At 27.6% G+C, this 14,797-nt stretch overlaps 2 protein-coding genes across 2 annotated transcripts; both read left to right on the plus strand.

Moving 5' to 3' along the window:
* Positions 1–333: 333 nt before the first annotated feature.
* On the plus strand, positions 334–8,597 carry Bma-ttc-37 (TPR Domain containing protein; the record flags this gene model as incomplete). Its single annotated transcript, XM_043079635.1, has 19 exons — positions 334–414; positions 646–875; positions 1,071–1,248; positions 1,339–1,428; positions 1,554–1,825; positions 2,036–2,282; positions 2,520–2,547; positions 2,900–3,027; positions 3,327–3,455; positions 3,657–3,800; positions 4,114–4,287; positions 4,449–4,924; positions 5,389–5,593; positions 5,819–5,893; positions 6,118–6,192; positions 6,349–6,457; positions 7,734–7,879; positions 8,079–8,246; positions 8,538–8,597. 19 exons carry the CDS (start codon positions 334–336, stop codon positions 8,595–8,597), a joined length of 3,015 nt encoding a protein of 1,004 aa, XP_042935569.1.
* A 2,109-nt stretch (positions 8,598–10,706) lies between these two features.
* On the plus strand, positions 10,707–12,411 carry Bma-dpy-3 (Nematode cuticle collagen N-terminal domain containing protein; the record flags this gene model as incomplete). The annotated part of the gene is made up of 5 exons (XM_001895161.2): positions 10,707–10,871; positions 11,242–11,456; positions 11,679–11,848; positions 11,966–12,127; positions 12,212–12,411. The coding sequence occupies 5 exons, from the start codon at positions 10,707–10,709 to the stop codon at positions 12,409–12,411; spliced, it is 912 nt and encodes a 303-aa protein (XP_001895196.1).
* Between the last annotated feature and the right edge of the window lie 2,386 nt (positions 12,412–14,797).

Consider the following 14,797-nt stretch of genomic DNA (forward strand, 5'->3'; position numbering starts at 1 on the left):
CTGACCTTATATCAGTTTAAATCAAGATATGATTAAAATTATGGGTATATCCATAAAATTCGAAGTATGCTGTTTGCATTTGTTTTTGTATACACATAAAATTTTAACATTTTGCGAAATAAAAAAATTTTAATTCTGAGTAGTAGTGAGAAGTGTAAACAAAAAAAAAAAAAAAGCAATGCTTCTTGTTAATGGAAGTTATAAGTACAAAACTGAAATTTAGTCAATGAACAAACTGAAGATTTAATTACTGGGATGAATAGTCTTTGTTTAACTGCCGTTATTTGCATGAACTGCATGGTTTTGGTTGCTATTTTTAATTTTTGAGAAATTATGGGAACAAAGGCTGTACTTAAAACCATTCGTCAACATATCGATGCTAAGGAATTCAACAAAGCAATGGGAATTATAGAGGTACCATTTTCGTCGATTTGAATAAATTTGTCGCATACTTGTCACTGACATTTCTCTATTTTCTTTATTGATTTTCATTAAATTTTAACGGCTTTTAACTCATTATGGATTTTTCAAGTCGGAGACAATTTTCTTTCATTTCTATTTTAATCTTTCCATGTGTGGATTCATCTTTGAAATTTTGTAATTCCATGTTTAAGTTGCTTAATAAACTCCATCTTGTGGTTTCAGGATCTATTAAAACAAGATGTATCTGATTATTTACTTTTCGTCTTCGCAGCAGTTACAAGTGTAGAAATTGGAAATGATTGCGAAGCTGTTAGTTATTACAAAAAAGCAATCAAGCTTGATGCAGAGAAGCCTCTAGCATGGCAAGGACTGTATAAACTTTACGAACAAGGAAAATATGTTGATTTGGAGCACATCCTAATAGTAATTCAAAATCTGATATGTATTCCTGGGTATGTTTACATCTTATTCAAATATTGATTAAACTTTTTCTTCTACTTTTTTCTTTCAAAACTTCGAAATCTTAATTGTGTTCAGAACTTTACATATCGAAAATTACTTAATAGATTTATCTTATTTCACAAAAAGTTTTAGAATTCTCATAATTTTTTTATGGTTTTCAAATTATTTAGCCTATTCTTGTTTAGAATAGCTCCAGAAAAAATTTCTGCATATAAGAGAGAATTGGGTTTTATATTACTGAAATTGAAGAAGTTTGATGAAGCTTTTTCAATTTCCGATCGATTAGACGATGCTGATTTTTGTTACGAAGCACTAAAAATGTTACTATTCACTGATGATTGGGATGGCGATCGAAAAAAATTGGTAAATATTCGAATTCCAAGCAACTTCAGATTTTTTGAATTATGTAAGAAATCCTTTCTTTTTTGTATTCTTGTCTTATTTCTGTTTCAGATAAAACAATTTTTAATCAAAATCGATAGTGGCAAATTGGACAGTAAAATTCATCGGAAATGTGCAATATTACGTTGTTCATGGGCAGAGGTCGACGGTTTCTTCTAGCATTTTGGATATTCAATTTTAGAGTTTTCAAATTTACACTTCTACTGTATATTGTACTATTTTATATCTTTTCCTCCCAATCTAAAATCAATAAAAATTACGTTTAGACACTGGAAGAAATACGAGATGTATTAAACTGGCACGTTAGATACATTTCACTCGATGATGAATGGCTAACTAATTTATTGCGATATTTCGTTATTATCTCTTATTTGGAGCGACGTCAAGTAGATCATTCGAGCGACGTTATCAGTATGTTGAGAAATGCTGTAGAGAAAGAAACAGAATTCGAACTTCTTCTTGAACATGTTGAGAAGACAGAAATGTCATTATCGATCAAAAATATTGATGAAAATTTGAAAAACGATACATGCAAATGGTAGGTTGACTGTATTTTGGGTAGGGTTTTTTCTTGAGTTGGAGAAAAGATAAAAGAAGTGGAGTAATTTATGGTATTATTCTAACTAACTTTTTTTGTATCTGTTCATGTTATTTTAATGATAATTTCAATAATAGGTGACTGTAAATCTTTTTGCAACTGATTTCTTTTTCTTCTGATTTTCAAATCAAATCGAAAGTACATTTTTAGGCCGTATATCGGTTTGGCTGTTCCTCTTTTACTTTTTCAAGAACGCTATGAACAAGTTTTAATTCTTCTCGATGTAGAAATCCCAAATATACATCCTGCAATTACCAAAGCTTTAAGTGAAGAAATTTTCCGTGCTAGATGTGAAGCACTGTATGGTATTCATAATGACAATACGCTCCTGCAATTACATTTATTATTGAATGATAATTCAAGCACTAAGCAAGCGCCCAGAAACATACGACTTGAGGTAATAATTTGAGTTGAATTTTTGAAAGTTTTAACTGTTTGCATAATTTATAATCAGATTTTCAACTTTTATTCAACATGAAAGAAAGATGCCCATTGTTTATGATTCTTTTTTTTTTTTTTTTCGATGGTATGTGAAAATCCTGATATGGACGATGTATCGAAAATAGAAATAATACAAAGAGAGAAATATGATGACCCTTCTGAGGAACTGTACTGGAAGGTTGTAATTTTGAAGAATTCTCAATCAAAAGAGTCCTTACAAGGTGATGATCAAGTCTTTTTTTTTTTAAATTAAGTAAATAAGGATACTGCTTAATAAGTAGACTAATCAGTGCATCACATGTTGCGCATCTTGGTTATTTTTTGACAAGTGTCTAAGATTTCATTTTTCAAATTCTAACTCATCTGTGATGATTATGCTTTCATGTAGTTTTTCATCTCGTCGACCCTGTTGAATCGCTTCCATATTCATAATGAAGTGTTCGGATAGCATTTTCTGGGATTTCTGATATATTTAAGGAATCTCAGTAATTTTTTTCCTCACATCGTTTTTCCTTTCCTTTTTTGCTTTTATCGAAACAGTTTCTAGGATGAATTCAATGTTGATTGTTTCAGAGGCAAGACTTTTAGCTGAAAATGCTGCAAAATCCAACCCGAAATCATGGCAGTGGCATTTAGTGCTTGGCGAAATTTGTTTACTATTAAATACCGAAGATTCGGTTGCTACATCGGCTCTTGTGAAAGTTGGTTTTTTTCACATTAGAATAACAATTATTAAAATATAAGTCTATGAAACGATGGCATTTTTGTCTGAAATGCTTTATAATTCATAAGTAGGCCTGCAAACTTTCTTCTTTTAAATAAGCATGAAATTATTTTTCTGCCATTTAAAGAAAGCTATCCAAAACTTCATTTTCCTGCATGTTTCCCTGCTTAAACTATTACAATCATTGGAATTATGCTTAGACTGCTTTGTTATCTAAATTAAGTTTATTTAAATTATCAGTCACTTCATATTACATCATATTATTTTCGTTTTCAGGCAGCGAAATTGAATCCATACAGTAGCAAAGCTTTTTTTTTATTGGGATCGAGCTTGAAGACTAAAAATCGAACCAAAGCTATAGCTTGTTTGGAAAGAGCAGCGAAAATTCGTCCTCATGACACGAAGGTAGAATTAGTCATATTAGAACTGAAGATCTTTTGTGTAATTTATTTATTCAAACTGAATAAAACCAAGTATTTTTCAATAACATCAATACTGTTTGAAAAATCGTCTGAATCTGATTTTGTTCTTTTATGTCAATTTTTTCATGCTTAATTAACTAGCATTTAATGAGTAACTATTATCTTACTTTGTTACTTTTGAAAGGTTGCGAAGCTAATAGATGAGCTACTCAGTTTGGAAGGTCGCAATGAAGATTTGCTCAAACATTTAGTACGATATTCGAAAATGGTACCTAAAGACCTTTGGGCACGGAAAAGATTGGCATTATTGGAGCTTCAAAATGGAAATGTGAGTTTTTTTCTTTGTTTAAACTACTTTCTGCTATCGAATTCTTGAATTTTGAAATTCCGTAATAAGTCAGGTTTCTTTCATCATGAGTGCTGAAAAAGTCGCATGAATGCTGATTTTCAAATAAAAGATTTAAAGACATTTTTCATGATTTTCGTATTGAATCTTCATAATAATTTGATATTACTAAAAAGAAGTGGTATTATTACGCTGGCTGATCTGTTATTTGAGTTTGAAAGACATTAATGGATCTATTTATTGTATTTGAATAAATTTGCGTTGTACTATTTGCTAATCCCACCAAATTTTCTAGCTTGATGCAGCAATTGATCAAATGCAGCGCATTGTTACACTTGATAAAACAGATGTTGGGATTTGGACTGCGCTAGGAGATGCTTATAAAAAGCGTGGAAACTATCAAAGTGCTATCAAAGCTTTTAAGGAAGCAATAAATCTTGAATCAGACAATAAAACTGCTGAAATTCAGGTTGATCCTTTTTTCGTTTCTATTCTTCATTGTTCATCTGGAATTTAAGTATTTCCAGATATTTTGCTGATATTTCAAAGTCCTTATATGAGTTTGACTTTACTGCTGGCGCTTTTGTTAATTACACCTTTCGTTGCATGATAGTCTTTATTTTTTTCTAGTTTATTCAAATGTGCCAAGTTACTGGCCAATTGGAGGAAGCAATCGAACACTCCTTGAAATTGATAAAATATGTTGAAAGTGGCCAAAGTGATACAAATTGTGTCTATTTATTATATGTTGAATCTATCCTGAAACTAGCTCAAAAATCGGTGTATTCTTTGCAATTTGATCTCTTAAATAGATTTTTTGGCTCTATTGAAAAAGCTTTTGATCGAAATCCAGGATTTGTATTACCCTTTAAATTTGCTGCTGATGCGCTTTTGCTAGCATCTAGATATCATGTTGATACATTTCAACATTTCGAATTTCCTAAAACTTGGAAAATGGAGTCAGTGCTGGATGCAATTGAATTAGCTATTCATTACTATTGCTTGGTGATAAAAGCACATCCGAACTGTGCTAGTGCTTGGGATGATTTGGGTATTGCTTTATTACGGAAATGTCAATTAATGAAAGATAACTCGGGATACGCAAAGTAAGTTTTTTGTTTGTTTGTTTTGATAACATTCATATTTGTTTATCATCTGAAATAATTTCTAATGTTTAGAATAAATAGTTGCAATTAGTATAAAAACATAGGGAAAGAAAATGATGAAAATGATTGCATTGCAATTTCATAAACTAAGCTAAAATTTGTTTTTGTTTTTTCTATCTATCATAAACATAATTGATCTTATTTTGCTGGAAGAAACTGTTTTGTGTTTCTTTTTTTAGGGAAATTTGCTTAATTTTCAACATCAAGCAACTAAAATCACTCATATTTTAAATGAATGCATTGTTCTCATTTTTGCTAATTTTTTAAATTTGAATAATGATTTCGTTCAAATGATCGCTGTAACCAAGAAGCTAGAATTGACAGTTTCAGCTATAGGAATTGTAAGCAGTTGCTAAATGATAATTGTGAAATTTTCCATTTGAATCTTAATCTAGTATATTCAGCCTTGTCGAGTGTTTTAAACGTGCTATCAAACTTTGCTCATCAAAAACAGTAAAGTCGATTTATTGGACAAACCTATCGGAAGCGGTTGGATTATCAGGAAATGCCTTGACGGTACAGCATTGCCTTATACGAGCCTTACAGTTAAATGCAAGGAACGATAATGCTTGGTTTTTACTTGGCTTATTATATTTGAAGTTCAGTCAGGTATCATTCAGAATTTTTTTCATTTTTGATGTGATAAGAATGAAAATCAACTACTAAGCAGAGGCGGACTAGAATTTCTTCAAGGATAGGAGAAAAATTAAAAATTTACAAGAAAAAAGTAACAAACATTCAGTTATACATAACATTCCTTCTTTTTTCTTTTTTTTTTTTTTTTTTTCGTGAAAGATTTTATGCATTAAGTTGTATTTTAAATAGTGTTTGCAGCATAATTTAGCACGACAAGCTCTCAATATGGCTCAGAAAATTAATCCCGAATCAGCCGAAGTTTGGTGTGTTTTGGTAAGAATTTTATAATACTTATTGTGCTTTGGCCAAAAATACTTTATGGTATTTTTCTAAGCTTTGTATCCATTGTTCAGTGGAGAGCAATCGATAATTTGTTCCTAAACATCTTATATTTTTTAGAAGTGATCATATATTTTGGTGATAATCGAGATGCTTGTATGAAATTATAAGCAAATTATAAACAATTTGATATAGCTTTGCTGTATAATTTATTGCAGGCCACAATGGCAGAAGCAGAAAATCATTATGATACGATGGATTTATATAGACATTCATTAACTTTGAGGCCAACTGTAAGTTACCTTGTTATTTTAAGTATTGAAATCTGATGTGAAATATACTTATGAAGTTGGTCCGTATGATTCTCGAGGATTATTTTTATCCCCAATTGTTGTAAAAATTTGTTTTACATTGTCGGTTTTATAAATCCAGATAATTGTATATTTCAGGAACTGGCGGTGAAAAAGTATACATATTATCTGATGAAAATTTTAGCCGAAGGTAAACAGTCTGATGATGCAACAATGTTCGATTTTGAATCTGTCCACGAAATTATTGGTTTGTTTTTAAATAGCGTAAAGTACAAAGTTTTCGGAGTACCTTAACTGTGAACCGTGTTATATCTTTTTTTTTTTGGTTTTTTTCCTTTTTTTCAGATTTTTTTCAATTTTTTTTTTCCAGAATACTTAATAAACTTATATTTCACATATTTCATATTTCATAAATTTATCTTCAGCAATAAGTAAGCGCACTGATGAATTTATTTTCTTTGTAAGCTTACTAGCTGAACATTTTTGGTATATGGATTATGCGATGCATTACATCAATTGTTGCCATGACTGGCCAAACGAAGATATTTGTAAATTGCATAAACAACGAATAATATTACGAAGGCAAGATTTTTAGTCTTGTCAACAACAATCATTTCAATTTGCTTAATCTTATCTTTTTATCTTTTATCATTTTTGTAAAATTTCAGGAGCTTTCATATAATTTCTTAATATTGAAACATATTTATGTCGTAGGAGATAGGCTTTTTTCTGCCCTTCAGAAATAATATTTAAAGAAGCAGTAGTAATTTCTTGCTTGTCTGAAAACATTTTTATTTTCTGAAAGTTAAGAAAAAATTTTTTGGGAGTTCATTCGTTATTTTTATTCTATTAAAGTGGAAATCAACATTTGCTGGAAAAAAAAGATGCGATCCAAAATTTGTCAGTTCTATATTCATCTACTACACTTGAGATATATGGTTTGTTGTCAATTTTTATTAGTAATAACCCAAGTTTTTCAATTAATTTTCCTTAGTAATTGCCAGCTAACAAATCTTATTTCATTTATTATTAAAAATAATTTATTGTATAGTTATAATTTCATTAGATATGTGAATTTAAAAATAATCAATGATTTATCAAGCATTTGAAAATTTAAATAAATGCTAATGTGCAGGATTAAAATAAATGAATATGATACTTGATAAGTAAGTACTTTTAACAAATACTTGATGCAATTAAAATGATTTTGAATAATAGAAATTAGTCTGATTTATGGTCAAAAATCATAAAATGATCAAAATAAGCTTATTTTGATTTTATTTATTGGTATTCGAACTTTACTGTTGCAATTTTGTTTAAGTAGCTGGTACTTAAATAGTTTTTTTTTAATTAATGATTTTTAATTATTTCTTGCTTCCTAAATACAAATTTTTATTTTCCATATGTAGATGACGAAAATAAGAGTGAACGAGAGAGGAAGATGTATGATTTCACTTAAATTAATAAATTAATATGAACAAATAATTTTAGTTGAAAATAATTGTTTGTCACAAAAATTGCAGAGAAATTGTTGAAATGTTCGATTTATGAACAGCTTTTTTCGGCTCTTGAACGAAATGATATTGAGCAGTTTCGTGCGATTTCAATGGATGTTAAAAATAAAATACAAATTCCTCTTTTTATTGCTGCCGTTCTTTGTTTCCAGAAAGTGAGCATTTCAAAAGGATTTTTTTTCTTCTTTCCGTTTGATTGCAAATTCACTAATAGTGTCAACTATTTTACGACAAAGAGTAATGGAATTTGAGATATTTTTCTTTTATCTCTTTTTATAGAATCAGGAGACTAGAAGAGATGAACGAATTCAAAAGTTTTTAAAGTATCATCTATTATTTATCATTCTTTTGTAGAAACTAAATGATGATTTCGTTAATGTTTTACGCGATGTAAGGCCACGTCATCAGATTGTCCTTGTTTACTCTACTGGTAATCAGTGTGATGAAAATGATGAATTTTCTTATAATATAAATGAAGAATTGGGTAACGAAACTATTGTACGGTATGATAATATGTCAAAGGTATAGTATTTACATGCAGTTTAAAAAATTTTGTATATTTCGTTTCTTTAAATTTTTTCATCAAAATTTTTTGAGACACTAAACAAATGATTTTTTGTTTTAGTGAAATGATGATTGCATGAAATGAATGAATGAATGACTTGCAATGCATTTTTTAACCATAAGTAGATGCAATATTAAAAATTTAGTAGTGTCCAGTCAATTTCTAAAAATATATCAATGAAATCAATCAATCAATAATCATCTTTTCACATTTTTACATTTGCAGATTAAATTGAATTTTTATTTTAGCGACTATGCAGCTTACTGGCATTACGCGTTGAGCAGTACCGTGCAGTGGGACACATTTGAACAATTCCTCAAATTGATGGGAAAATGTAAAATCATTATCAAATACCTCAATTTTCCAAATGAATTCTGTTGAAAATTGAACGATTTAAATAATTTTTTTTTTTTTCAAATTACATCAAATAAGAGCAATTTAGATGTGTATTGAGAAAGATCTATCTCTTTCTGTTATTAATAACAGAGAGACTTAGATTTTTTTTTTTTTTGTAAATAAGTGAAATTTTAAAAATGATGGTTATTTTGATTTAACTTGTTTTATGATTGTAATTGTTGTTTTTGACATTATGTTTGTGATGTAAAACTTACTTCTCAAATCCTGAAAATATCTCTAAAAAATGTTTGTAAAAAAGCAACAAAATTTTTGTAGAATAAACAAGCCAAAACCGTTTGAAATAGCAAAAAAAATCATACAAATGAATAAAGTAAAACGGTTTTATGAGCAAAATTTTAAGTTTCAAGTTCATTTGTATATTTAGCAAACTTCACTAGAGAGCAAAAAATTAATACTAGCTTAATATGAATTCGTAGACGTTAGACGCTATCAGATTTCTTAATATTAAATAATACTTTTCGATATTGCAGCTTAGCTAAATTTTTACATCATTGGATTAGCTACTAATTATCTAATCTACGAATATTATCGAATTTGAAAAAAGAAAACATTTTTGTTTTCTCAAGAATGCATTACATAATACTCGGGATTGATTTATTAAAGAACGACCTAATTTTCAAAAGATATCATACTATTCAGTTCTTGACACACCACCATCTTTCTATTGAATTACCTTTACAGGACAGGTGAAATATAGGTCATTGCTCGTTACAGAAATTAGAAGGCATCAGTTGACCTATTACCATACTATAAAAAGAAATTGTTTGAGATCAGTTGTAATTAAAAGCATATCTTTATGAATAGATATAGTGGTAGTAGTAGCATTTTAAAATAATTCATTCTTTCTATTTATAAAATTTTAATTATTTAACTCTATTCATTTGTAGAGGAAAGATTTTTATAAATTTCTATGATTAATTTGTAGCAGTATTTGATAGCTTTCTTAATTAATAATTAATCATTTCTATTCCAATTAATGCTTGAGGTTTAGTTCGTTATTTGAAATTTTGATTACATTTCCTTTTTTTTTTTTTTTTTTTCATTTGTTTGCTGTGAAAGTGAACTATTTGAAAGAGAAGACAACTTAATTAATAATATTAAAATGTTATATTTAAATCTGTTAAGTTTTATTTAGAAAATTCTAAAGTAAGCAATTTTCTTTTTCATTTCTAATAAAACAAACATATACAGTTGTGTGCTTAATTGTTTGTATTCATATTGGATTATAGAATTATAGTATCAACAGAAATTAGACAAATAATTGTCAACAAATATGTATATAAAAGATTTAAAAAAAAAAAAAATGGGATTTTTTTTTATAAAACAAGGGAGCATTCCAATATTTAACTTTTAAAAGGTTTGAATATTTCAAACTGTTTAAGAAAAAACTTTAAACAATTCATACAATTGGCTAGTGGTATTTTTGCGCATGGACAAAATCGATTTTATCGATTTTAATTCTCGAGAATTTTTTTTTTTTTAAGAGAATTTGAGTTAAATTTTCTGTCTCTTAATTATTTACAATTAATGATTAAATAAAAACTAATTAATCTTTGCCAGTTTTTTCTTCCTAATCTTCATCTTTTATATTTTCAGTAAGTATTCAAATAAATAAGCAAACGAATTATTACAGTAATTATACGAATAAGTATGAATATTGTAATTTCAGTAACTTTTGAAATCAATTTAGCTGATAGATAATAATTTTACTTAAATATCTTAATGAATCATTTCTAAATTTTTATCAAATATTTATCAAAATTGATAAATTATTCATATAATTCATAAGCTTATTTACTATTTCATTATATCCTAATTTAATTCATTAAATTAAATCATCAATTAATACAAAATTTAGAAATGAGAGAAATTTTTTCATAAATAAAATGAAATAATTGCTACTCTCATTGGTAATTTCATTAGTTGCATTCATTCACTTTTGCATTTCATATTTAAGTATTATCTTTATTTACAATACTTTTTAGAATATCCGGTAACAAATGAATATTCCGGACCGGAAACGACGTTCTCTGAAACCTGTTGCATTTGCAGCAGTTGCTTTTTCAACCATTTCAGTAATGTGCTGTGTGATTACATTACCTATTATATACAGTCATGTACAAAATGTTCAATCATTTATGCAAAATGAAGTTGATTATTGTAAGGTAACAATGATTTAATTTAGACAAATATTTGATTCAATTTTTTTCTTTTTTTTTTGTTATATATTTTTTAATATTTTCAAATTTTCAAATATTTATAATTATTTGTATATTTTGTAAAATTTTTAAAAGTTTTGAAATGATTAAACAAATTAAAGTTAATCGATGAATAATAATTATCAGTATTGCTTCAAATTTTCTAAACTAAATTAATAATATATTTTTAAAATTGCTCTTTTTTCTTTTCTTTAAATTTTTCAATTGTTCAATTTGTTTGATGTTATATGGTTAACAATTTGACATATTTTATTGCTTGAAAATTTGAAGAAAAAAAAATTTTTTTTTTTGAATTAATTAGAATTACTGTTTTCAGACACGTTCACGTGATATGTGGAAAGAAATGGTACAATTACAAACGGTTACGTCATCTGTAGCTGACACTACAGCATCTCGTAAAAAACGTCATTTTACGAGTAATGATGAGTCAAAGCTGGACATGGCAATACCATCGAATCGAGGAAGTTGCTGTACTTGTCAAGTTGGATCACCTGGAGCACCTGGTTCACCTGGACGTGATGGACGACCTGGGTTAGTTTAATTTGAAAATTATTCAAAAAGTTTCAGTAATTTTTTTCTAACTAAATTATTCTTTCAATGAGGCATTTGATATATTTGCAATAGATTATTGAGTGATCTATTGGCTAAGCTTGTGATTTATTTATGATAATTTATGTTATTAAGATAAGTAGGTTTTTGTGTAACTGAAAATACCTCAAAAAGATTGAGTTAATTTAATGGAGAATTTTTCAGAGCACCAGGACGACCAGGTGATCCAGGCCCACCAGGCCGTGATGGTAGTTTGCTTCCTGGACCACCTGCAAAACCACCATGCCAGAAATGTCCACCTGGACCACCTGGACCGCCTGGACCTCCTGGGCCAAAAGGTTTACCAGGACCACAAGGAGAAGCTGGCACTCCAGGTGACTTTATTGCAATTTCTGGAATTTAATTAGAAGTGATGAAAAAATGGTTTTGAAAATTTACTTCACTGAGTATTCATATCGGCAATATTTAACTGATCTCATGATGTATTATAGGAATTGATGGTGCTCCTGGTTTGCCAGGACCACCAGGACCTCAAGGACCACAAGGACCACCAGGATTGCCAGGTGAAAAGGGACCTCCAGGAGAGCCAGGAAAGATTGTAAATGGTGCGCCACCTGGTCCACCAGGACCACCTGGACCTCCTGGTCCTCAAGGTAAACATCACAGTAAATTCATGTTCCTTCATTTTTGATTTTCAAATCCTAATAGTTGCAAATAAATAAAAACAAATATTTCAGGACCTCCTGGTTCTCCTGGACGAGATGGTAAACCAGGTAAACCAGGTCCTCCAGGACCACAAGGTGACCCAGGAGAGAAAGGTGTGGACGGATTACCAGGATTACGTGGACCACCAGGACCCAGAGGACCACCAGGACAGCCCGGTTCATGTGATCATTGTCCTCCACCAAGAACCGGTCCAGGTTCTCTAGTTAAATAGGAAATTTACAACGGTTCAATTTCGTTTTCCAGTTTTATACGCTTATGCAAATTCAATAAATGCATTTCACAAGAGCACTTTGACTTATTCTCCGACACTCTTTCAGCAATACATCAATTTACAAAATTTCAACCTCAGTTAAGTCACCGATATTTCGATGATTGAATTTGAGAAATTTCCGAAATTTCGTAGATATCAAATTTTATACGTTTAATGCAAATTATACATTTTCAAAATACTCATTTTGGATAGAAAATTATGTCCCTGCTAATACAATTATAGAAGATAAATATCTTTTCTTTTTGTTTCTTCAACAGCAATAAAAGGAAACTAACAATTTAGCAGTTCATTTGAAAAAAAGCTATTAGTGTTTGAATATGAATTGATAAACATTTTCATGTTGTTGTTCACCTGTCAAATATTTATCAAAAATGATTTTAGCTACATTAACATATCAAACAAGCTAATAACATTAAAATTTTACAAATTGGTAGAAATTGATTTCTAAAATTGGAAATGTATCATTTTTCCGAATATGACTATCCTTATTTACAGCTATTTTACATTTTCTAATTAATCAAATGTAAAATATAATTCAATTAATTCAATAAAAAAAAAAAAAACGAATTTAAATTATTTTTGTGTAAACAATTGCTATATTTCTCTTTTTTCTTTGGCAAATTACAATAGAAATTATATGCAGAAATTTGTTAATTTTGAATTACAAAAAAAAAAAAAAAAAAGAAAGGAAGTAGAAGAGAAAAAAAAGAGAGAAAGAGAGAGGGATGGAGAGAAAAAGTTTTTTTTTTTTGAATTAATATGTGAAAAAAAATTTTTTAATTTAAACTTTTTTTTAACAATGATAATTTCATATAAAAATATTGAATGAGCAAAATGAATTATTCGTCATGCAAAATGATATAGTGCAATTGGCAATTGAATTTGTTCATTGGAAGGAAAAAAGCTTTTATCCTTTTAATAAGATTAGATGAATTTAATGAAAGAAAAGAAAAGAAAAGAAAAAGGAAAGAAATGAAATTTGCTCGGCCATTAATTAAGTGAAAAATTTTGTGTTGGATGAATTTTATCATTGATTCATTTACATTTTGTCAACCAATCCAAATTCTTTTCAATAATTTTTTTTTTTTTTTTACTTTTGAAAAATGCAAAAATTTTATTCGAAATTTTATGCAAATTTTTTTTTAATTCTTTAATTTTATTCCATTTTTTTTTTTTTTTTAGTAATTTTAATTTTTTAAGTATTTTTTTATAATATAGTATATTAGTATAAAAATATGGTATTTAATTTTTAACAAATTCAAATAGTCAAATTATTATAGTCTGATTAAGTGAAAAAACAAAAATAATTAATTCGGTTTGCATAGTATTTAAATTATTTTTGTATGAATTTATACAAAAAAAATTTTCATTTAATCACGATTTGATAAATTTGTGAAAATTTTTAAAAAATTTTTTCCTTGTCAGAAAGATTATTTTACAAGTACTTTTATTTATAATTGAAATATTTTCTCAATTTCGTGCTCTTTACATTTTCTTGAAAATAATAATTGAAAAAGTTTAATTTTATTAAAAAAAAAAAGAAAAAAAAATTGACATATTTATTTAAAAGAAAGTATACATTTCTGAAAATTATTAAAATGAAAAAAAAAAAATCGTTTTCATTTCAAAATCATTCCAAAATTTAATAAATTTTTTAAAAGCTAAATTTTTATACACACATTTCATTTCAATGAATGATTTCATTACTTATTAAAAAAAAAAAAAATTTTTCACTTTTGAAATAAACAAAATTTCCTTATTTCTTTCTTTTTTTTTTTCTAATTCCGAAATTAAATAAATCTAATAAATGAGAAAAGTTGTTAGACTGAGTAAAATGACGCTAATATTGAGAGTTCATTCATTTACAAAATAAAAAAAAATTTACGGTTAAAATTTAAGTATAATTTAATAGGAAAAAGTTTTTTTTTCTTTTTTTTTTTTTTTTTTAAAGAAAAAAGTATGTTTCTAAATTTCTTTTTTTAATTTCTTTTTTCCTTTATTTTTCCTCCTTTTTTTTTTTTGATTTTTAAAGAATTTTTAAAGATATTTTAAAGATAAGAAATGACTAATGAATTGATTGTGATGAATAATTACAAATGAATAATTGGAAAAGAAAAAAAAAATTTAAATATAAGAAAAATTCATTGATTTAATAAAAAAATTTCAATTGTTAATTATAGTCGAAGTTAGCTTTATTTAATTTTATAATTAATCAATGCAATATTTTAATGTTAGTAATTTTTATTATAAATATTTCAAAAAATTTTTAAGCTTAACAATTAATATGATTTGTTGTTTACCACTTTTTTCATGATAATTATCATAA

This window comes from Brugia malayi, assembly GCF_000002995.4.
Source record: "Brugia malayi strain FR3 genome assembly, contig: Bm_v4_Chr3_scaffold_001, whole genome shotgun sequence".
NCBI classification, from domain to species: domain Eukaryota; kingdom Metazoa; phylum Nematoda; class Chromadorea; order Rhabditida; family Onchocercidae; genus Brugia; species Brugia malayi.